Consider the following 24,353-nt stretch of genomic DNA (forward strand, 5'->3'; position numbering starts at 1 on the left):
TCCATGAGTCCATCACTTCTATATCAGGAGGTGAGCAGTATGTTTCATCATTGGTCCCCTGGAGTCCTGGTTGGTCATTCCATTGATCAGAGTTCTCTAGTCTTTCAAAGTTGTTTGGTTTTACAATGTGGTTATTGTATTAACTGTTCACTTCACTCTATATCAGTTCATACAAGTCTTCAGGTTTCTCTGAAACCATCCCTTATTCTCCTCTGCTGACTTTCTCTTCCTGTCTCCTATGTATGTAACTCCCTTAGAGCTCTCTTCTTGACCCTCTTCTCTCCTATGCCTACACCCTCTCCCTTGGCTATCTCAACCACATGGTGGCTTCAATTATTAGATTTTCACAAATGGATCTCAATGGTCTGTCCCTGGTCCTGACTTCTCCCTTGAGCTCCAACCCCACATTTCATTAGAAACAAGCACAGGTGCCACTTTTCTGACTCTTGACTCAGAGGACCTGGATTTGGATCCTGCCTCTGATATTTACTATCTGTGTGGCCTCAGGCAAGTCCCTGAATCTCCCTAGGCCTCAGTTGCCTTATCTGTAAAAGAGAGTGAATCAGATGATATCTAAAGTCCGTTCTAACTCTCAATCTATCAAACTATCCTCTTTTTAAAAAATATTATAGGGGTGGCCAGGTGGCGCAGTGAGTAAGAGCACTGGCCCCAGAGTCGGGAGACCTGGGATCGGTTCCAGCCTCAGATACTCAGTACCCACACAAAAATAACTGGCGGTGAAACCTTGAGCAAGTTACTTAACCCCGATTGCTTTTATATATATATATATAATTATGGGGTGGCTAGGTGGTGCAGTGAATAGAGCACCAGCCCTGGAGTCAGGAGAACCTGAGTTCAAATCCAGCCTCAGACAGATAACAAAAAAATACTATCCGTGTGACTTTGGGCAAGTCATTAACCCCAATTGCCCTCCAAAAAGCAAAAAAAAAAAAACCTATTAAATGAACTTAATAAGTATTGCAAATATGAACATAATCTAGTGAACTAAATTTCTGATAACATAGTTTTATTTTAAATGCATAAATTTCACACAATAGTGCCAAACTGCCCTACTTGTTTATATCTGTCTGAACTCTCCAGTTCCCTTCTGTACACTTTAAGAACTGCTTCATTGATGTTCTTTTCTTAATTTTTTGAATGATAATCTATTAACATCATTACCTACATACTAACCCCCCCCCAGAACAACCCTCCTTCCAAAAAAAACTTCCCTGTAACTAATAAGCAGAGACCAGCAAAACAAATTCACACATTGATCGTGTTTGAAAAATGTAGGTGTCAACAAAACTAACCAATATATCAAAAAAGTCTGACAGTATGTATAGTGCTCCACTATATTTTCTTCACTGTGCGGAACCCTGCATAGGTCAACATCTAAGACTTAAGGCAATCCACTCAAATATTTTGCAGATTAAGTGGTTAATAAATGTTTGTTGAATCGGTTTGAAAGAGAACTGGGCTGGGAAGCAGGAAGACTAAGATACCATCTTGACTCTGACACCAACTGGTTGTATAACATTAGGAAAGTCTCTCAGTTAAAAGAATGAAAAGATTTGTTTAAATATAATGTTTTAAATACTGAAATTTAAATATGTTTAAAATATGAAAAGATTTGCCTAGGTCTGTTCACGCTTCCAAATTTTGATGGGTCAAATAGTAAGCCTACCAGGGTCACAAAAACTAGTTAATTTGCATTAACCAATCAACTTTTTCACACTATGTGGGAAGAAGAGGTCCTTCATTGAGTTCTAGGCCCAATTTGGGCCTCAGATAATGAAATAAGATGTCTACTGAACAATTAATCATAAACATTTTTTAAGTACCTACTATGTGACAAGCATTTTACTAAGAACCGCATGAACATTACATTAGAATGTAAGTTCACTGCAAATAAGTATTATTCCTTTTTTTTTTCTTTTTGTATTTGTATCCTCAACACCTAGCCAGGTACCTGGCATGTAGTAGACATTTAATTATTGCTTGTTGGTAGAGCTGATTGCTTATACCAGTATGTCACAGCACCTGTTCTCAAAATGTCCACAATCCTCAGCCCCACAGATACTCTAGGCTAGGGTCTTTCCAGCCCAACCTGGTCACTCCCACTCCCTACCTTTTTGTCCTGTTCCCTGCAGTGCTTGGTCTTTGGAGCAAGCTAATAATTATCAGTATAAAATGGCCCTTTATATATTCAACTGAGGTTTTATATGCTGCAGTTCTTGTTCCCTGGTTTCAGCTAATTTGGGAAACTATTGTATCCCTTTTTAGATTAATAAATGATCTGTGTTCCTAGCTTATTTCTGCTTTTAACTTTTAAAAAAAATAATCACACAGTGATCAGTCTTTTTAAAAATTCCATTATGATTTATTCCTTTTGCCCACCAATCAAGTCTTTTTTTTTCAGATCTTGTTACCTTCTTATTAAACTGCTCTAAGAACCTCCTAATTGTCCTTCCTGTCCTCAGTCACTTCCTTCCCCAATTTATCTTCCATGTAGCTACCAAATATTCCTAAGGTATAGATCTGACCATGCCCTTCCCCTTCTCACAACCCTTTGTTGTCTTTCCCGTTGCCTATAGGATAAAATCCAAAGTGCTTAGTACCTACCCCTACTGCCTTTCAATATGGTTCCAACCTGCCTTCAAGCATTATTTTAATCATTTATTGAGAGCTATGGGGGCCTCCATGACCATCAAATCCAACCACTTGATTTTACCAGTGAGCCAAGTAAAGCCCAAAGAAGCAATAGGGCTATCTCAAGGTATTATAGCTAGATAGTAGAGTGTATAATAACCCTGGAAAGAAAGGCTGGCACCAGATTATGAAGGATTTTAAAAGGTAAATAAAGAAGTTGATATTTTATCCTACATGGAATAGGGAACTGCTAGAGCTTTAAAAGCCAAGGAGTGACATAATAAAATGCAGTCTTCCAAAAAAGAAAGTTTGCTTTAAGTTTCCTTAATAATGAATGAACTCTGTGTCCCTAGAAAGATGCAAACAAGAGCAGAGAACAGTGTCAGAGGTATCAGAGAGCAGATTTATCCATTGGGAGAAAAATCTGACTTCTACGATCTGTCAGGGAACTTCCAATTTTAAGATCACATGCTTCTATAAATCTGCTACTTACCAGGGAGGAGATTCTGCCTTATGAATGTGTGAAACCCTTCCTTCTGCACTGAAACCACCCCCAGTTCTTTCTTCTTGTTCTGTCCCCACTGGTGATGGAGGAAAGCTGGTTGCCACTTACTGAGTTTAAATATACCTCTTGGATATATACTCCCTACCTGTTCTATTGATTGGATAGCAGGTCTTTCCAGGAAAGCCAGGTGGAAATAAATTATTGCCTTCCCCAAGGACATGCGTCAGATTAACTCCTGGATCAACTGTTCTTCCTTCAGAGTGTTACTTTTCTCCCATTTTTTTCTTTTTTTCATTAAAGTAGAGGCATGAGTAATTGTTGAAAAAATGTCCCATTCAAAAAGCATCTAGTGACAGGAATTTGGAATTGAGATGGAAGTCACATCTGTTTTGTTCATCACATTTTATTAAAACAGAGATAACACATCTCCATGAAGGCTGCATTAAAAGTGGGGTATCTTAGGTGTCAAGAAACAGGGGCTTTGAAATAGATGTTGTTGCTAAAACAACAATGCAGCACTCGCTCCTGAAGAATATTACTTTTGAATAGGTTGCTCTTTGAATCTGGAGTGGTACAAGGTGTGGTTTCAAATTTTCCTACATGATAATATTTTTCTCCTTGGATAATCCAGCATCATCATGAGGACAGGACCTTTCTTCCTTTATTTATGTTACATTAAGGTGACAGCTGTGAACACAGAAACATTATTGAAGGAAAAGATTCATGCCATGAAGGCAACTTCTCCCTCCACATTGAATGGTAGTGTAGCCTGGGACTGACTCAGACCAGCCCCCCTGATCATTTTGTCCAATACTGGAACAAAATGAAACACTCATACATCATTCAACAGTTAATAAAAAGTGATTTACTTAGCAATTCCAGGGGAAAGATAGTCCACAAGGATATTCATCAAGGATACTACACATTGATTCAGCTGAGCGTAGCTCATCTGCCTCTGAGTTGCCTATGGTGGTCTGCCAGGCAAGCATCAAGGAGGATGTGGTTCCTGGTGGCCTTTTGCATTCAGGCAACTGAGAAGTGATGTGAGTGAACTGAGCCCTTAGTGACCCGGACCAACTAAGTCTTGTGGATGGTTTCAATACCTTTTAGGAAAAATGACTAGTGCAATTCATATAGTAGAGGACTCTGGTTGATATGCCTCTTACCACACATGGGTTGTTTCATCTAATACATGTTTCAGGGCCCTGAAAATTTCACCTACTGGCACATTTTGGAGTGTGTGCAGTTATATGAAAGAGAGAGCAGGAAGGAACCTTAGAAGTCATTAAGTCCAACCCTCTCATTTTACCAATGAGGAAATGGAGGAAAAGACTAAATGACATGCCTGGGATCATGAAGCTAGTAAGTGTCTGAGGCAGGATTTGAACTCAGGTCTTTCTGACTTCATTTTAAATCTATGTTCTACCCACTATGCCACCTGAGGTCATATTCTCAATTTCACTATGGTGATTTCCTAGTTTAAACTTTAATTTGTAAAAAAAAAATTAATATTGTTTTTAAGGTGGTCCTTCATGTCTAGAGTGAACTCCCTCCTCACTTCTACCTCTTGGTATTGCTAGCTTCTTAGAAAGCACAGCCCAAGTCCTGCTTCCTTCATGAGGTCTTTCGTGATCCAACATTTGTTAATTCTCATTCTCATCCACTCTCTCTCTGTCTCTCTCTCTCTCTCTCTCTCTCTCTCTCTCTCTCTCCCTTTCCCTTCCCCCTCTCCCCCTCTTCTCTTCTCTTTCTTTCCCTCTCTCCTCTCTCTGTCTCTCTGTCTCTCTGTCTCTCTCTCAATCTCTCTCATCTGTGTTCTTGTTGATGCCCTCAGTAGAAATTAAACTCCCTTTGGTCAGAGATTGTTTTATATTTTTCTTTAGTGCCTGACATAGCATCTAGCACTTTTAGTGGAAAGAGAGGAGAAGAAGGGGAGGGGAGAGAAGGAAAAGAAAGTGAGATAAGAAGGCAGAACAGGAAGAGGGACAGGACAGGAGAAGAGAAAGAGGGAAGAGAGATGGGGAAGTAAGGGGAAAAAGAGTAAAGGAGAGGAGGGAAGGAAGGGAAGAGGACAAGAGAGGAGCGAAGGGAAGAGCAAGGGAGAGGAGGGGAGGGAACAAATAAGTATTTAACATCTACTATATGCCAGGCACTGTGCTAAGAACTTTCCAAATATAATCTCATTTTATCCCTACGATAAGCCTAGGGGGTAGGTACAACTATTATCCACATTTTTACAGTTGAGGACATTGAGGCAAATAGAAGTTAAAATGACATTGTGGTAATGCTTGCAAGTCAAAATTCATAGGTCATGCCTGGAAAGGTCTATGGGTAGGTCTCTTTGGGAAAACCAGTGCTCTCTTCATGTGCTTTTGACAGACTGAATAAGCAAATTGTCAAGTTTCTGTAGAGACTGAAAGATAACCTTGTACCCCCCGAGACATTTTATACCTAAAAATTCTATAGCTTATAGGGTCTGGACTTCTCTAAAAGTGAATCTAGCCCTCTTACTGCTATTGTTATTGAGCATCTATGTGTTGTGATAGAAAGACTAAGCAGTCCTGTCTGACTCTTTGTGACCCCGTTTGGAGTTTTCTTGGCAAAGATTGTTTGCCATTTTCTTCTCCAGTTCATTTTACAGATGTGGAAACTGAAGTAAACAGGGTTGAGTGATTTGCTCAAGGTCACACAGCTGGTAAGTGTCTGAGACCGGATTTGAACTCAGGAAAATGAGTCTTTCTGATTCCAAGCCCAGTGCTCTATCTGCTGCACTGCCTAGCTGCCCTTGGACTGCTTACATTACAAAACAGAATCTCTAGGTTCCATTCCTAACTCTGCTACTAACTTGTTTGTGACCTTCTGCATCGTATTTTCTTCATCTGCACAAGCACAGAAGTAGACTAGACCATCTCTGAACCTATGGAAAGTCTAAAATTTAACAAATGCACAATATGCCCCTATTGTATTGTTTACCAGGTACTAGTCACAAAAAAAGGAGTCTCCATCTTCAAGCACTCATGATCTTATTGGGGGTGGGAGATTGGAGAGGAGAGGGTAAGGGTAGGAGGGGTGTGTTACATAAACAGTGAATATGCTACAAGGCAAGATCCAGACCATGAACCACAGGAAAGCTTGAGGATAATGAGATCACTTTTCTTTATTTAAAAAAAATAAAATATTATTGATAGCTTTAGTTTTTAGATCACCTTCATTTCCCAATGTATCTCTCACTCCTAGAGAGGCATCTTATGATATCTTATGATGATAAATAACAAAAAAGGAAGAACAAAAAAAAATACAGCAAAAACTAATAAATATTTCCCCGTGAAAAAAGTCTGACATTATATCCAATAGATATGCCCAGTTTTCCTCTTCAAAGAAGCAGGAAGGGGCGTCTCTTTGTGTCTCTTCTTTGAGGATGGTTTTGGTTAGGATAATAGCACACCATTACATTTCAGTTGTTTTGCTTTCCATTCACATTATTGTAGTTATTGTGCACATTATTTTCCTGGTTCTGTTTACTTCACTTTTTTTTTCAGTTCATCTAGATCTTCCAATTTTTTATTGTAGTCTGAATTTCTTAGAACACAGTAACCTTCCCTTATATTCAAGTTGTTGTTGTTATTGTTCTAGTTGTTTTTCAGTTGTGTCTGACACCAGAGTGGTTTGCCATTTCCTTCTCCAGCTCATTTTACAGATAAGGAAACTGAAACAAACAGGGTTAAGTGACTTGCCCAGGGTCACACAGCTAATGAGTGTCTGAGGCCACATTTGGACTCAGGAAGATGAGTCTTTCTGATTCCAAGCCCAATGCTCTGACCACTGCACCACTTAGCTGCCCCTGCCTTCATGTACCACCCTGTTTAATCATTCCCCAAGATCACTTAAAAAAATATATATCAGAAACAGTTGTCTCACCAAAGTAACAGAATAAGTCAGGGGCGGGTGACCTTCCAGAAGTGGAGTATGAAGTTGCTGACCCTTATTCTTGGAGTTCTGATTAGAGAGATGACATTTCACATGTGAGAGAGTTCATTAACAAAGTTAGGGAAAAGATTATCAAAAAAGGTCTCCAAATATGAAAAAAAATCAACAAGCTTTAATTAAATTCTTACTACACATGTTCCTTTGGAAGACCTGAGTTCAAACCTAGCATCAGACATTTACTAGCTTTGTGATCTTGGGCAAGCAGCTTAACCCTGTTTGCCTCAGTTTCCTCCTCTGTAAAATGAGCTGGAGAAGGAAATGGAAAACCATTTAGTATCTTTGTAAAAAAACAAAACAAAACAAATGTGGTCAGGAAGAGTCAGACATGACTGAAAAAAGCCTGAACAGAAATCATAACTACCATGCTGATGTTTCTGAATTGTCAACAGGACCATCCAGATAGAGTGAGGATTTTGAAATAATTGCCTAAATCCCAGAGATGGGCCACTGATGACAGCAATAGCAGTAAGCTTCAGTGACATTTGTTGTGAAGCCGACTGCAGAATGTAACAACTGCCCAGCAAGGTTTCCATCTCTAGTACATTTTTCAAGGCCGTGGCTTGTTCATTCCAAAGCTTTCAACTCTCATCTTTTTGTAAAGCACAAATGCAGAGAACCAGCTGTGAATGTTGTTTTTTTTTTTCCCTTCTATGCTTTTAACTGTAGAATAAAAAAAGCCTCGAGAATGAGTGGCAGACCAGAAACCAAGGAAGGCAACAAATGTTTGTTTGGCATGGGAATCTGACTTCTGTAGCACTTAGCAGACATACCAGGTGTTTTTCAAGAGGGTATAATTTTTTTCTCCTTAAGATCAAGGGCCAAAAGATTATTGTCTGTTTCTTCCCATTTTGTTTTTTTTCAAGCTGAATAATAGGCTCTCCTGTTATCAGGGCCTGTGTTTGTAGGGTTGCCAACTCCTCCCTCCCAAACATCCCCTTCTCCAGCTTTGCTTGACAGAGACTCTCTGTTCTATTTCAGGTGCCAGGAGAGAATGAGAAGAACTGGAAACCAGCCTTGGTTATGCTGACTGAGAAGGACCTCTTAATCTATGAGAGCATGCCACGAATAAAGGAAGCCTGGTTCAGCCCTGTTCATACCTACCCTCTTCTAGCTACCAGGTACCTAAAAGCTTGTGCTTGGGGAAAATTTATCTGGAGTCTGATGTAATTTAGAGCTTCCTGCTGACAGAACTATTGATCTGGGCACCTTGGCAATCTCTTTTGGACTAAGACCTGAGTTCTGTGCCTACCTCTCATTCTGGGCCCCTTTGTTGTTCAGTCTAACCATTTATCAGGTTTCTTTATGCAGAAAATGCAAAAAAAAAAAGCCTCCCTTTGTAGATCACACGAATACTATGAAATTGAATTAAATACTTTTTCAATTGGTTTGGAAGTTACTGGCCCAAAGTCACACAGCGAGTAAGGAACAGAGCAAGGATGCAAACCTAAGTCTTTTGAAGTAAAATGGTACAATGGAAGGGTTAGATTTGGAGTCAGAGGACTTCAGTTTGAAACCAGTTCTGCTGTTTACTATGTGGGTAAACCTGGTCCAGGGGTATGGAAGCTGTGGGTCTCAAGGCCACACATGGTCTTCTAGGTCCTCAGGTGCTACCTTTTGACTGAGTCCAAGTTTTACAGAATAAATCCTTTTATTAAAGGGATTTGTTCTGTGAAGTTTGGGCTCAGTCAAAGGGCCACACCCAAGGACCTAGAAAGTCACACGTGGCCTCGAAGCCTCATGTCTCCCACCCCTGCCTAGGCATATCATTCCATTTCTTTGCTCCACAGGGCCTCATCTGTAAAATGAGAATGTTAGACTAAATGTTTTTTAAGGTCCCTTCTAGTCCTAAATCTATGATTGTACAAAAAAGAGACAGAATACTACAGTGGAAAGAACACTGGGCTTTGAATCAGAAGAGCTAGGTTCAAATCTCACTTAACCTACTTACTACCTATGCATGTTGGGTAGGTCATTTCACCAATCTAGGCCTCCATGTTTTTTATCTGTCAAATGAGTTAGGCTCAATGACCTCTAACTCTATGATCCTATGATTCTCATGAGTTTGAGTTAATTTAGAAAGGACATAGAGAAGCTAGAGAATGTCCAGAAGAAGGTGACCAGGATAGTGGGAAGACTGAAGACCACATCACGTGAGGATCAGGGGAGAAACTGGAGACTGGACAACATAAGACTTGGATGGCAAGGAAGAACACAACAGTTATATTCAAACAGATGAAGGGCCAGCGTGTGGAAGAATGTTTAGCCTTGTGCTGGGTGGTTCTCAAGAACAGAATCAGGAGCAATGTTTGGAAGGGACAAAGGGACGGATTTCAACTTGACATCCAGGAGAACTTCCACCATCTCCTGCATTTGTCCCCTTCTCTTCATTCACATAGTCAGTGCCCCTAGCCTGGATTATTACATTAGGCCTCTCTGCCTCAAATCCCTCTTCTCTCCAGTCCATCCTGTGCCAAGCTGCCAAAGTGATATTCCTGAAACACAGCATCATGTCATTCCTCTGCTCAATAATTCCTATGACTCCCCATTACATTTAGAATCAAATACAAGCCTTTTTCAACATTGTTCTCATCTGGTCATTTTTTGGTCTAGCCAAACTGTCCTTCTAGCCCCATTTCTAGCACATGACCCTCCAACTCCCATCTCTGGACCTTGCCTGTGCTCTTCCCCATGCCTGGAATTCTCTCTCTCCTCACCTCCACCTTTTAGAATTCCTGCTTGCTTTCAAAGCTCAGCGTAAATGTCATTGAAGCCTTTCCTGATTCCCCCCTCCCTAGCTGCTAGTGCCTTCCCATTCAAAAAAATTAGCTTATATCTGTATTATATTAAGGGGCTGTAAACTATGGCCTGAGGGCCAAATACAATGCAATAAAAATTAAATACAGTAAAACTTTATATGATATCATAAAACCATTCTTAACTCACAGGCCAAACAAAAACAGGCAGCAGGCTAGATCTGGCCTGTCGGCCTAGTTTCTCCCCCCTCCTTGTTTATTCTTGTGTGTGTACATTCCTCTTTCAATAGAATATAAGCTCAGTGTAGAAAGCAACTATTTCAATTTTGTCTTTGTATACCCAGCACAGCACCTGGCTGTTAATTATGCAGTTAATAAATTTTTTAGACTCAATAACTGTTGAATGAATAAAAAAATAACCAAGTCAAAATCTGGCAAGTTGATTGGGGCTCCCAAGAAGCCATATTGTATCTTGTGAAAGATCACTGATTTGGATCTTCTTCAAATCACAGAGTCAGCCAAAAATTCAGTGCCTTGATCTGATGCCCAAATGGAAAATGTGAAGCTCTCCAGTGCATGCCTGTTATGGTATCATATAGTAAAGATGATGAAACATAAAAAAATTCAGTATCCAATATATAAACATGGAGGAATCACCCCAGCAATACATTCCATTACTCTGAACATAATCACCTGGCCTGGCCACTTAAGTGTGAAATTACTGCTTATTATCATACATCTATATTAGCTATGTGTAAGACAATCAGATGAGACCCACAATTACTATCCTGCTATTTGCTTGGCAGAATATAAGGCTAGAGCATTTCCAACAAATTTTACTGTCGCCAGCTTCTTAGTCCTACGTCATTCCCTCGGGGGTGCAAGTTGGCAACGATCATCACACTAGAAACTTACAGGATTGTGAACACCGATCCAGCCTGCTGCTTGAGTGTTGGGTGACCCCAGGCAGATTGTTTAATGTCCCTGTGCTTCTCTGTCTTCATCTATAAAAAGGACGATGATGGAATGATGGAGTTGCCAGAGGCCCTAGGGATGGGAAATGGAGAAATGTACATCTTCTTATCTGATCTCTTGTGTTACACATTGGTCATGGAGTGAAATGAGGACCCAACCTCTCTTGTGTTAGCTGTTGACAAATTTCCACTGTGACTTTGGAAACCCTCCTCGAGAGGGGATGGGTACACAAACAGCTTTCTTTGCTGACTGATGAGCGTGGCAAAGTCTCTGGTTAAAATTCTCTGGGTACTTTTGTACTTCAATGGTTTGGTTCCAAAAGGAGTTATTATTGTGAGAAGTAAGGTTTGCTTTAGCTGTAAACTAGGACCTTTTCACTGCTGAAGATGAGAGTCTCTAAAATCTGATTCTGTGCTGTGACCACTGGATTTTTGTAGCATGTGACGGCTTTGTGGATTTTTTTTTTAATCCTTTACTCCCATCAGAAGTTATCAACAGGCTTTTCTTAAGCACCTACCATGTGCTAGGCACTGTGCTAAACTCTGGTGAAACAAAGACAAGCAAAAAAAACCTAGTCCCTGCCTTCAAGGAGCTTACAATCTAACGGGGGTGGGATGGGGGAGAACATGAAAACAACTATGTCCAAACAAGATATATGCAAGACAAATTGGAGGTCATCTCAGAGGGAAGAAAGCAAGATTAGGGAGGGCTGAAAAGGTTTATTTTAAAAGATGAGACTTTACTTGAGACTTGAAGGAAGCCAGAGAAATCAGGAGGGAAAGAAGAGGAGGGGAAAGAGCTCCAAGTGTGGGGATAAGCCAGTGCAAATGTAGGGAAATGAGGTGTTTGTGAAGAACAGCAAGATAGCCAGTGTCACTGAATCACAGAGTACATGGAGGAGAAAGATGTGGGAAAGGCAGGAAAGGGTCAGGTTATGAAGGGCTTTAAAAGCCGGACAAAGGATTTTATATTTGATCACGAAGGTAAAAGGGAGCCGTTGGAGTCAATTCCTAAGGGCAATAACACAGCAGTAGTCAAAGGAAAATTGTGAAGCCTTCAGTTATCTAGGTCTCCTCAGTCAGCTAGTTCCCCACTGATATTGGCATAGAGGGTTAACATGCAATATTAGAAAGGTAATGGAAAGACTTGAAATTAGCAGGGCCTGGGTCTGAATCTTACCTCAGATGCTTATTTTGTATGATTCTGGGCAGATCACTCAACCATTCTAAGCCTTCTGCAAAATATTGATAATACCTATGGTACAAGTTCATTGTGAAGCTCAAATTAGATAACTTATGTATAGTGATTTGCAAACCTTAAAGCAATATGCTTTTTTTTAATAGGCAGCATACTGTTATGGATAAAGAGCTGAAATTGGAGTCTGGAAAATGTGGGTTCAAATCCTGCCTCTGACACCAACTAGCTGTATAACTTTAGGCAAGTCACATGACTTCTATGAGCCTCAGTTTCTCTTTCTATAAAATGAGGAGAATAATAACTGTAGCATGTATCCCATGGGATGTTTGTGGAGATTAAATGAGATAATATACTATTGCCTACATCTCTATGATGGTGATGATGTTGGTTGCTATATGTGTGTATGTATGTATGTGTATATACATATGCATATATATATAAAGAAAATATTTTGTTTAATTTTGATTTTAGAGTCAAGACACCTATTTAAATATATATTTAATTTAAATATATTTAAATAATTTAATTTAAATATACTTAAGTTAATATATAAATATATATTGTTAACAACTATATGATGTCAGTAATGTCACTTAAGTTCTCAACATCTCATTTCATTCATCTTTAAAATGAAAAAAAAAATAAACTGTAAAGAAAAAACAACTTTGAAAGACTTAAGAACTTTGATCAGTACAATGACCAACCACAGTTCCAACAGAGCCACAGGGTAGTATGCTATCCAATTTCTGCCAGAGAGGCGATGGGCTAATGGGACAGAGTAAGATAAATATTTCCGATCATAGTCAATGAGGGCACCTGTTTTTATTTCATATTTGTTATAAGTATTTTGTTTTTCTTTTTGTTATTGCTTCTAGAAGGGGGGCAGGAAGAGAGGAATAAGGTTGCCATAAGAAAAGAGAGAAAGAGAAAAGGGTCATTGAAGCATTTTTGTAAATACACAGAAGAGAAGACCAGAAGGAGTCACAGACAACAAGCAACAGCTTTGAGAATTGAATATATTATGTATTTAAAAAAGAAAAGCAACCCCTATGAATATCAGTTATATATAGCTTGCTTTTCTTTCTGAATATATGATGAACAAGCTGTCATCCTGAGGAAGACACCCAACCTCTATCTGCCTCAATTTCCTCATCTGTAAAATGGGGATAGTAATTACACCTACCTCCCAGTGCTGTTGTGAGGATAAAGTGAGATGTTTGTAAAGTGCTTTGCAAACCTTGAAGTGCTATATAAATGCTGGTTATCATTATTATTATTATTACTACAAAATAGAAAATATTTGCAGTTTCATGGTCAATCCTCTTTTTCTGTACTATGGTTTACATGGAAATGCCCATTTTATTGGCTATTTGTTAAGTTAAGAATAAAATTCATAAAACAAGGTTTTAAATGAGGGGTTATTTTCATAGATAAGCTTGAAAGTTCCATCTAAACATAAATTCTCTGGTCTCAAAGTCCCGCAAAAGAAGAAATGACTGATATACTCATCCATGGTTCTGTTAATCAATAAGAATTAATTACCTTCTTTGAAAGGACATGGACAAGAGTCCCACAGAATGAGATCCTTTGGATGGATTGCAATCTGCATTGTTGGAGGAAGTAGTTGCTTTGATGAGATCACTGGCCCATTGAAGGACAGAAATGCTCTTATGTGGTGCTTTATTATCTCCAGAATCCTTTTAAATACATTTTCTCATTTGATTATTGTAACAACCCTATGGGGTATGTAATGCAAGTGTTTGAACCTGAGCTGGGATTTTGTTGGCATTGGCAACTGCCAGTGAGGAAATCTCTCTATCAAAGTCAAAGATCAAAATCTACTTGAGAGTGAAGAATCTTGAGAGTTGGCGGGGGCAGGGGGGCACTGAAGAAGGTTGGGGGGGAGGCACTAAAGAAAGCTGTGACTTCCCTAGGGTAATAGAGTAGTATTCCTGATTCTGAGGTCGAGTCTCTATCCATTATGTCATGATGATTTTCAAGACACACACGCGTGCACACACATACACACATACACACACATTTCATATGAGGCAAATGAAGCTTAAAGAGGCAAGTAATAAGAATTAGTATTTATAGGGCACTTTAAAGTATGCAAAAAACAATTTATATATGTTATCTTTTTTGGAGCCTTACCATATCTATGCCCATTTTACAGATGTAGAAATTGAGGCAGACAGAGGTTAAGTGACCTGCCCAGGGACACACAGCTAGCAAGTGTCAGTTCTTCCTGACTCCAAGTCCAACATGTCATCCATTGTGCAACCTAGCCACCTCCAAAAAAAAAAAAAAAGAAAAGTAGCATCTTGAAAGCCAAGATTCTAACCAAGTTTTTCTGTCTTCAAGACTGTCTGACTTTCTTCTACTACATATTGCTTCCTTTATGCAAATTACTTGTATAAAATAATATATCTATCTCAGACTGTAGATTCCTTAGAGTCAGAAGCTATGTCTACCTAATTTACTTTATTGCATTGTGTCATCTGTAGGTAAGCCCTCCATAAATCTTCTCTGATGATGAAGATGATGATGATGGCATTACCAAGGGGGCAACTGGCCTCTGCCAAGTTTATAATTGAGCAAGATCACATTCTCATTAACATTTCAATAGTATCTTTGTTTGTAAGTGCATGATAATCATTTCTCTCTAGCTATCCTTACAACATTCTTGAAAGGGCAGAGCAACTCATCACCATAAGGTTGGTCAATGGATAATGAAGTTTTTTGGTGGAGGGAGTGCCCTGGAAAAAACAGATGCATGAAACATTGAATTAAGTATCCTTACAACAGCCTCATAAGTTGGCCTTGTATTGCTAACCCATAGATGAGGGAACACATTAAACAAATTGTTCCAATTCACATAGCAAGGTGGAGATAGGGTCGTAACTAACATTCATAACCCCATGGTTTTCAATCTGTTACTTAAACCCCGGTAGTATGCTTTCTTTCCTATGCTATGAAGACCTTTAGTAGAGTCCCAGCATTCTACCACACTGCTCCCAATCACAGGTTAGAAAAGACACAAAGGCAAGAAACAGCAACCAAGTAACTCTATCCATAAGTATATGTTGGTATTGAGCCCTCCTAACACTAGTCAATTTAGTCAGAATTATGAGACCATTTGGACTACAGTCATGCTCTCACTTTAAGAAAAGCTAGCACAGCTCATGCAGAAGCCATATTTATATAGACATCATTATAGACAGATAATTTAGGAGAATCACAGATTATCAGAGTTGGAATGGACTTTAGATGCCATCCAGTTCAACCCATATCACAATAAGAATGTTCTCTACAAGATCTCTAAAAATGGTGCCTAAAACTTCATGGAAATAATTTTATGTTTATTTTTATTTATGTTAATTTTATGTTACTTCTAGCAGTAGCCCATTCTACTTTGGAGTAGCTATAATTATTAGGAAGTTCTTCCTTATATTAAGCTGAAATCTACCTTCCTCATTTCTCTCTCATACTGTATTCATTAAGTTGGCTTTTTTAAACTTTTGAAGATTTTATAAGTTCCCCTATTGAACTTCATCTTAGATTCTGCTTTATTTTCTAGTCTACCAAGACATTTTTTTTGGATAGTGATGCTATAATCCAATTTTTTACCTATCTTTCCCATCTTAATATAATCTTCAAATTTGCTGAGCATGCCATCCATGCCCTTTATCCAAGTACTGAATAAAAATATCCAGAGTCATACACAGTAGGCATCCCTTGGACACTTCCCTAGAAGCTACAGTACCAAGTTGACATTGAGCCATTAACAGCTACTGTTTAAGCCCAGTCATTTAACTATTTCTGAATTCATCTAGCTATATTATGCTGAGCTATCCCCAATCATCCTGACTCTTGTCTTGCTACTAGACTCCAATGACTCTGGAAGAGAGGGTGAAGTTGATGACTTTTTTTTTAAGCAATCGGGGTTAAGTAACTTGCTCAAGGTTACATGGCCAGTTATTTCTGGGTGTGGTGCTAAGTATCTGAGCCCAGATTTGAACCCCAGATCATCCCGACACTGGAGCCGGTGCTCTTACTCACTGAGCCAGCTGGCTGCCCCTAGAGGTTGATGACTTTTGAAAAAATTATTTATTTTAGTTTACAATATTTAGTTCCACAATCCCTTGAGTTCCAAATTTTCTGTCCCTCCCTCTCCTCCCCCCTCTCCCCCATGACAGTATACAATCCAATATAGGTTCTACAAATACCTTCACATTAAACATTAGTCAAGTTGTAAAGAAAGACCATAACCAATGGAGTGAATAATGAGAAAGAAGGTACAAAACAAAACAAAATGAAAGAGAGAACAAGTAGTTTGCTTCAATTTGCATTCAGACTATAGTTCTCCAGATGTGGATATCCCTTTCCAGGTTGATGATTTTTCAGAACTCTGCCTCACTTAAATCCAATTCACTCACAAGGCAAGACATCACCCTCATGATATCATTGGTCCTCTTAGAGAACAAGGACAAACAACAACAAACTTCCTCTAATTAATTAGATCATAGATTTAGGGCTCAAAGAAAACTAGAGATTTCCATCCATTGTTCTTAGACCTGACCTTTGGAACTATATAAAATAAATCTATTTCCTCTACAAAAATAACAAATAATGGGGCAGCTAGATGGTGCAGTGAATAGAGCACCAGCCCTGGAGTCAGGAGGACCTGAGTTCAAATCTGGCCTCAGACACTTAACACTTACTAGCCATGTGACCTTGGGCAAGTCACTTAACCCCAATTGCCCTACCTTCCTCCCTCCAAAAAAAAATTTAAATAACCAAGAACACATTTATATTATATTTTAAGTTTTTTTTCACTACAATCATAAGAAGACTATCGTATCTTAGAATTAATAATCTGAAGAAGTGCAACATTGACATTAACCAGATATATACCCTAAGCTTTAAGAAAATAGCAAAAATTTCAGAGAAAAGCTAGGAAAAATTCTGTTTAGAGAGACTCTAAAAGGAAAAATGGTTCAAGAGGATTAGGAATCTATCCTGTTTTAATGATATAACAGAAAATTATCATGATGAGAAAGAAAAAGATGAAAAAATTCAAGAGTCTTATGTTGCCTCACAGGGAACTCTCTATGAGTTCTCATTTTTTGAAGTGTATATGAAAAATATGAAGCCAGAGGCAGGTAACCAAGACTAAATAAAAAAAAGATTTTTGCTGATTTATAAAAATAGTATCAGGAGGGTTTTCAGCCTGTGGGGTGAAATATTAAGGACAACCAACAAAAAGTAGTTTGGGGTTTTTAAGGCAACAGGAAGAACAGGAAGATTAGATCCTCTGCTGAAAGCAAAATGTATAACATTAGTGATAGAAAAACTAATAACACATGCCATGTATAGTGTTTTATATGACACTCTGAGGTTTGCAAAGCTCTTTACCTATATCATTTCATTTGAGCCTGCCAACAACAATGTGAAGTGGCTACTCTGGTATGATTGTCTCCATTTTACAGATGAGGAAACTAATGCTTAAAATGGTTAAAGAACTTATCCAAGCATCAAAACCATGACTCATACTTAGGTCTTCCTGACTTCCTAATTCAGTGTTTATTTTGCTTCTGTCTCCTCTATCAAAGAAAATAGAAGTCTTTTTTTTTAAATCAAACTATTTATTTTTTCATCAAACCACTAGGAAAATATGACATAGCCTTGAAACACTGAACAGGAGGGCTATGTTAATTGCATTCAGTAAAATGTTGGTATAAAGAGTACAAGATCTTTTTTAACACAATGCCTGGTACTAACATGTTGCTTAAAGTTTTAACCAACAGTGATAATTGGATAATTAGTGCTAGCTACCTCCTGTTCTCTGGGGTAGAAAAAAGCTCTCTCTTGCAACCTGATTAGAAGTTTAAATTGTCTTCCTACCCTTTCCTGTCCTAAGAGGGTCCTCTGGGCAAATGATCAGGACCAGTGTCAGGTATCACCTCAGAAAATAGGAGTCCTGGGGGCAGCTAGGTGGCGCAGTGAGTAGAGTGCAAGCCCCAGAGTCAGGAGGACCTGAGTTTGGATCTGACCTCAGACATTTAACACACACACACACACACACACACACACACACACACAAACTAGTCATGTGACCTTGGGCAAGTTACTTAACCCAAATTGCCCTCCAAAAAGAAAAGAAAATAGGAGTCTTAAAGGGAAGGGTAGAATGCATATCCTTAAGAGAGAGTTGGAGCCAAAGTTAGGTGAAGAGATAGTGAGAGGATACCTAGTCATTTGAATTCAAGTCTCCTAAACTAGACCACGGAGAGCTCATAGATGTAATTGTTGATGAGTTTTGGCTCAGGATTAAGAATAGTGATTTAATGCTTAGAGTTGTTACAAAACTGAGAGGTACTGAATTTCTTATCATAAGACTGTTCAAACAAAATCAATCAATCAAAAGGTCTTATACTAAGTGTCTACCATATGTGTCAGGCATGTTGCTAAGTGCCAGGGATGCAAGTGCAAAGAATGAAATAATTCTTATTCTCCAAGAGTTTACAATGAGCAATCTCTTTGTTTCTAAATTTTCATTACAAAAAAAAAAGTGCTATGGTAGGTATTTTTATATACCTAGCATTTATATAGTACTTTCCAAGTTTATAAAGTGCTTTGCAAGCATTATCTCATTAGATCCTCCCAACAACCCTAGGAGGTAGGTGCTGTTATTATCCTCATTTTACAGATAAAGAGACAAAGGTTAAGTGACTTCCCCAAGGTCACACAGCTAGCAATTATCTGAGGCTAAATTTGAACTCAGGTCTTGACCTAACTCTAGGTCTGGCACTATCTCCTTGAGCACTTAACTTCTTATATACACAAGAGCATCATTTCCTCTGCTTTTGACCTTCTTCCCCCAGGTATACTTGGGGGGAGGGTGGTGAAAGAGAGCGAGAGGGAGAGGGAGGGGGGAGAGAGAAAGAGAAATAGAGGAAGAGAGGGAGTGAGAGAGAAAGAGAGAGAGAGAGAGAGGATCTAGTATGGACTAGATCTGTTTATATTTATGTATTTGTATATATAATTGTATATAATCATTTTTATCACATTAGCATGTAGATATAATCACTTAAAGAGTGTGAGGGCAGTTAAGACTCTTAATTTGTGTCTTTCTTGGACAGTAGCAGTTGTGGAAGTGTTCCCAACCTATTGGATATTGACTGCTGTGCAGGGACATATATTTGTAAGTGATTGTCCCTCCCACTGAACAACTTCTACAGTCTCTGTGTCCATCGATCAGTGCAATTGACAGCTTTGCACTTGGGAAGTTTGCAAACATGTTGTAATTTTAGCTATTCTTGTCCCTCAGCTTTTTATGAGTCCTTGGGAAAAACATTTTTTGCTTAGTCAAAACTTATTTGATGTTGCTGAACAATCGAAAAAAAGCCAACCCCGTAGCCCACATGGAGTTACAAAGTGATTTTTGTGCTCTCCAGTCATAATTTGCAAAGATGATGGGCCTATGGAGAGACAAGATTAAGGTCATCATATTTCTGGAATTCTGGAGCAGTCTTGACCCAGAGCCTCACCATACCTGGACCACAGGCATCGCTAAGAGGCTTTCAACTATGGGTTGTTGTTTTTTCCCCACCTGGTAAGAACAGTGACCCCAGGATTCTGATCTACTGGTCAAGAGCCAAGATTTGTATAACCCCTGGAGAGGGAAAATGTATTGCTTCTGTGCCCTTTCTTTCCTTCTACCTTATAGAATGATGAGGGGAATTTAGAATGTTACTAAAACCTGTGAATTAACTTTCGTACCATAGGTACTTTTCCCCTTTGGTGTCTTTGGCTATTTACTAGCTGGGTGACTGTGGAGAAGTCTCTAAGCTTCAGTTTCCCCATCTGTGAAATAGACAATAATATTTATGTGAACTATGAGGAATGCATTTTTAAGCCTTTAAGCCCTATATGTACAAATGTCAATTAATTAAATAAATTTCAACAAACATTTGTTAAGGGTTTACTGTGTGCCAGGCACTGTGCTAAACAGTGGGGATATAATAATATTATTATAAGTAGTTTATTCATTCAGTCCATATTGATTGTTTTATGTTTGTCAGAAATCTCTGGAACTCTCCCAATTTTCTTTCTTAAATATTATAATTTAATTGGCTCCCCATTATCTGTTCCTGGAAGCCACTGGAGAAGGACCTCCAGGCTCTGGATTCCTTGCTGTTGCCTGGAAAGGGAGAAAATGTAGAACCTCTAGCCAAAATTCTATTTTAGATGAAGTTTCTCTTCTGTGCTCTATTATCCCTGTCTGATCTCTCTTCTACCATGAAGTCCTTCTCCCCAACATGTAGCCAATACCCTCAAGTTGCTTTTTTATTTTCTCAGCTACCTTTTCCTGGTTTGGCATCCCACCTAGGCCTGCCTTCTCAAGACCTAGGCATTTTATCCCATTCCTATCAAAACTCATGCTTCCCATGTACCATTTTTCTCTGAGACTTATTAAATAAGCAACAAATAAAACTTATAAATCACTTGAAACTAATGCATTAATGACCAGAAATGGTTTCATATATTTTATCCTCTCTCAGTTCATAGGATCAGAGTTTTAAAGGTAGAAAAGACTTCTGGGTTGCCCAGTCAACACTGTATTGTTATTCAGAAGATAAAAACCTTTTCCATACTAATTTGCCCAAGCTCACACAGTGAGAGAAGCAAGACCTGAAGCCAGCTCTTTGAATTCCAAACCCACAATCCTTTCTCCTTCAGTCAGAAGTTTCCTAGAACAACTGTATTTCCCAGAACAACTACCTTAATTCAAAGTAGAATAGAGTGTTTGGTTCAGTAACCACAGCAAGATCACTGGTGGGATTATTTCTAGTTAAGACACCATTTTGATACTACTGATATCTTAGGCTTAGCCCTGCTTCTCAACTTTATGGATTTCATTTTTCTTCTCTTCTCAGTGAGTAGGGAAGAGAAGAAGAATTCAGAACAGAAAAGAAAATGAAATCAAAATGTAAAAAATAAAAAGACAACAGCAGCCCAGCTCTACTGGCTACATAGCAACAAATCTAGATGGCTTCCTATCTTCCTCTTTGCCTCAGAACTGCATCCCTCTATGGATCTGGGTAACTTAGAGTCCACTGTAGGGCCAACTGATCTGGGAATACATTTCTCCACCAAAATTGGGGATGATTATAATTACCACTATACAACCCTAAAAAATTACTGAAAGGTACTTTTATTAATAACAATAGCTGATATTTACCTTAGTGAATTTATGATTTGCAAAGGGCTTTGTGGATGTTACCTCATTTGAATCTCACAACAACCTTGTGAGGTAGATTCTATTATTTAAAAGATAAGGAAACTGAGGATATAAGATTCATCCACAGTCACATAACAAATAAGTTTCTGAAGCAAGATTTAAACTCAGATTTCCCCAGCAGCCTTATATAGTGAATAAGGTACTAGACCTGGAGTCAAAAAGGTTGGTATTTGCCTTCTGTCCTTAGTCACTTACTAGCTGTGTGGGCAAGTTACCTAAATTCTTTGGTCCCCAAGATGTCCTCATCTATAAAATGATTTGATGGCCTCTAAGCTCCCTTCCAGCCCCAGTTGGATGTTCCTGTGATTCTAAGGTAGTTTTCTACTGCCTCTTTTATATACTATATAACTTGTCACAGATAAAAACTTATTCCAATGCTTGAAGGGTATAGCACCAATGCAATGTTTACACCACCCACGATCACAATAAAGACCATGACTGACTATAAGTATCACATGACAATGGATCACAAAATATACCAGATTCTCCAGGTAGAGGACAGAACTGAAGCATTTGTTTAGACACCAGAAAACCCAGTCCCAAAACCAGTAAGCCAATTCCATCATAGTACCAAAGATATTCAGAAGCCATAACAATGCTGAGAGCCACAGCATCCTTCAGCCTTCCCACAAACCAATACAACATCAATATTTACTCACAAACCTTTCTGTCTCCTTAATGAGCTTCCTCTCTCTCCCCCACTATCTAGCTAGCTCTGATTACCAGCTTCCTGTGGGCTCTGCTTCCCTTCGGCAAACTCCTCCCACCACAGGCTCCATGTGACAACATTCAGCCTATCAGGGGGCAGAGAGTTTATCTTCACAGCAGGGAAGCTTCCTGTGGCTCTGCTCCGCCCTTTAGCAAATTTCCTCCATCACAAGCTCCATGTGATTACATTCAGCCTATCAGGGGGCAGGGTTTACTTTCAAAGCAGGGGAGGTCTTCAAACTCCCCCCATGGTCTATAAAGAGGCAGGAAAAATCTTCAAATTCCTATTCCCATTACAAAGAGATTCTTGATTCGAGCAGCTAGGTGGCAGAATGGATAGATCATTGGGCTTCAAGTCAAGAAGATTTAAGTTCAAATCTGGCCTCAGACACTTACTAGTTGTGTGACCCTGGGCAAGTCACTTAACCCCAATTACCTAAAAAAAAAAAGTCCTTGATTTATCAGTGTCTGTGTTTCTTTTGCTAATTTAGATTGTATCCCCTCAGCACCTTCTTAGATGATTTCATGAGCTACTTGTAAGGGAGGAAAATAATCTAACAATTGCCCTTCCAATGATAAACCTCTTTGCCCTGAGCTAGGGAAGATTTTTTCTTGCACAGAGGCATAAAGTCGGTAACTAGGTCTGTGGTTCAGTTTTTCCAGCTTGGAAATAATAATTATAACTGAGATGGGATCACCATCATGGAGTTGTGGGAAGGGATATTAAAAGTCATGTAATCATAGGATAAGAGGATTAAAGATCTAGAGCTAGAAAGGACTTTAGGGGTCACCAAGTCTAGCCCCCCTCATTTTATAAATTAGGAAACCGAGTCCTGGAGAAGCAAAGTGTCTTATCTAGAGTCACATAGGTAGCAAGTGGTAGTCAAAATTCAAATTTAGGTCCTCTGAGTGCACATTCAGAACTGTCCAACTTCCTTGTTTTACAAAGAATTTAAGGGATAGAGAGGTGAGTGAATGAAGGAGGGAGGGAGGGAGTGGATGGATGAACACACATATAAAGTGCTTATAACTCGTTGTGTTATGCACTGGGGAAAGACAAAGAAAAAAAATCAAACAGTACCAGTCCTCAAGGAGCTTACAATCTAATAAGAGAAGACAGTACATAAATGAGAGCGGTAGGCAGGAGGTGTGTTTTCTTCTGGAATATATGGGGATGACTAGTGTCAGTCAGTCAGTGAGCATTTATGTGACATGGCAAGTAGGTGATACAATGGATAGAGCACCAGGCCTGGAGTCAGGAAGACCTGCATTCAAATTTAGCCTCAGACACTTACTAGATGTGTTACCCTGGGCAAGTCACTTAACTCTGTCAGCCTTAGTTTCTTCATCTGTAAAATGGGCTGGAAAAGGAAATGGTGAACCATTCTAGTAGCTTTGCCAAGAAAACCCCAAATGGGGTCACAAAGAGTCAGACACAGCTGAGAAAAGACTCAGCTCTGTTGAAGACTCCAAATCCAATTCTCACTTTCCCTGCACCAGAATCTGATAGTTCTTAATGATTTGCAAAGCTTTCCACACAGATTATCTCATTTGATGCCGACAAAATCACTGAGGTAGATAACTGCAGGTGACATTTTGCCTCATTTTATAAATAAAGAAACTGAGGCTCAGAAAATTAAGTAACATTCCCAAAGACAAATAAATGGAGTAGCCAGAACTTGAATCCAGATCTTCTGACTCCAAGCATAAGACAACCCAGTCCCTATATCATGCTTGACTCCACTCTGTCATGCAGGTAAGAAAGTTCCCTCTAATCTTGGTGGAGTTGGTTGTTTTTTGTTTTTTTCCCCACCAAGGAAAAACTGTTTCTAATTCTCTCATGCTATATAGTACCTAGCACTTTGCTGCCATGAAATGCACAGAAGGGAGTACTCAGAACCATTCCCAAAGCAGTTTAGTTTTTTTAATTACCAACCTTTGCACACCCCCTAGTGGTTCTGTTGAACCCCACTGTGAACTTTCTGGCCACTTATTCTTGGAGCCTGGGTTGGCCTCCTGCTTTGACAGACCCACCTGCAGAGTGTGATAACTGCACATTAAATTTCCTTTTGCCTAATATTGAACCATTAAAAATTTATTCCTTTGGATTAAGGCATTGCCACTTAAAAACAAGGACTAGTTTCTTTTAAAATGCAGATGCCAGAGAAAGACAGAGACAGAGCAGGGGGAGGAGACAGAAAAGAAAGGAGAGACAGAGAAGGGGGGAGAGACAGAGAAGATGGGAGAAACAGAGAAGAGGGGAGAGACA

General features: G+C 39.1%; 1 protein-coding gene across 3 annotated transcripts in view; it reads left to right on the forward strand.

Annotated features, from left to right (window-relative positions):
- Positions 1-24,353, forward strand: part of SNTB1 (syntrophin beta 1) — a 320,298-nt gene that overhangs the window by 267,433 nt on the left and 28,512 nt on the right. For all 3 annotated transcript variants that reach the window (XR_011167045.1, XM_069081287.1, XM_069081286.1), the window contains exon 4: positions 8,123-8,262. Coding sequence is in view for 2 of the 3 variants with exons in the window: in XM_069081287.1 (XP_068937388.1) it covers positions 8,123-8,262 (140 nt within the window). In the remaining variant the exon portion in view is untranslated. The remainder of the gene's footprint in view (positions 1-8,122; positions 8,263-24,353) is intronic.

This window comes from Petaurus breviceps, unplaced genomic scaffold, assembly GCF_028583685.1.
Source record: "Petaurus breviceps papuanus isolate PSGF00001 unplaced genomic scaffold, PetGlider_PUasm1.0 98, whole genome shotgun sequence".
Classification (NCBI taxonomy): Eukaryota; Metazoa; Chordata; class Mammalia; order Diprotodontia; family Petauridae; genus Petaurus; species Petaurus breviceps.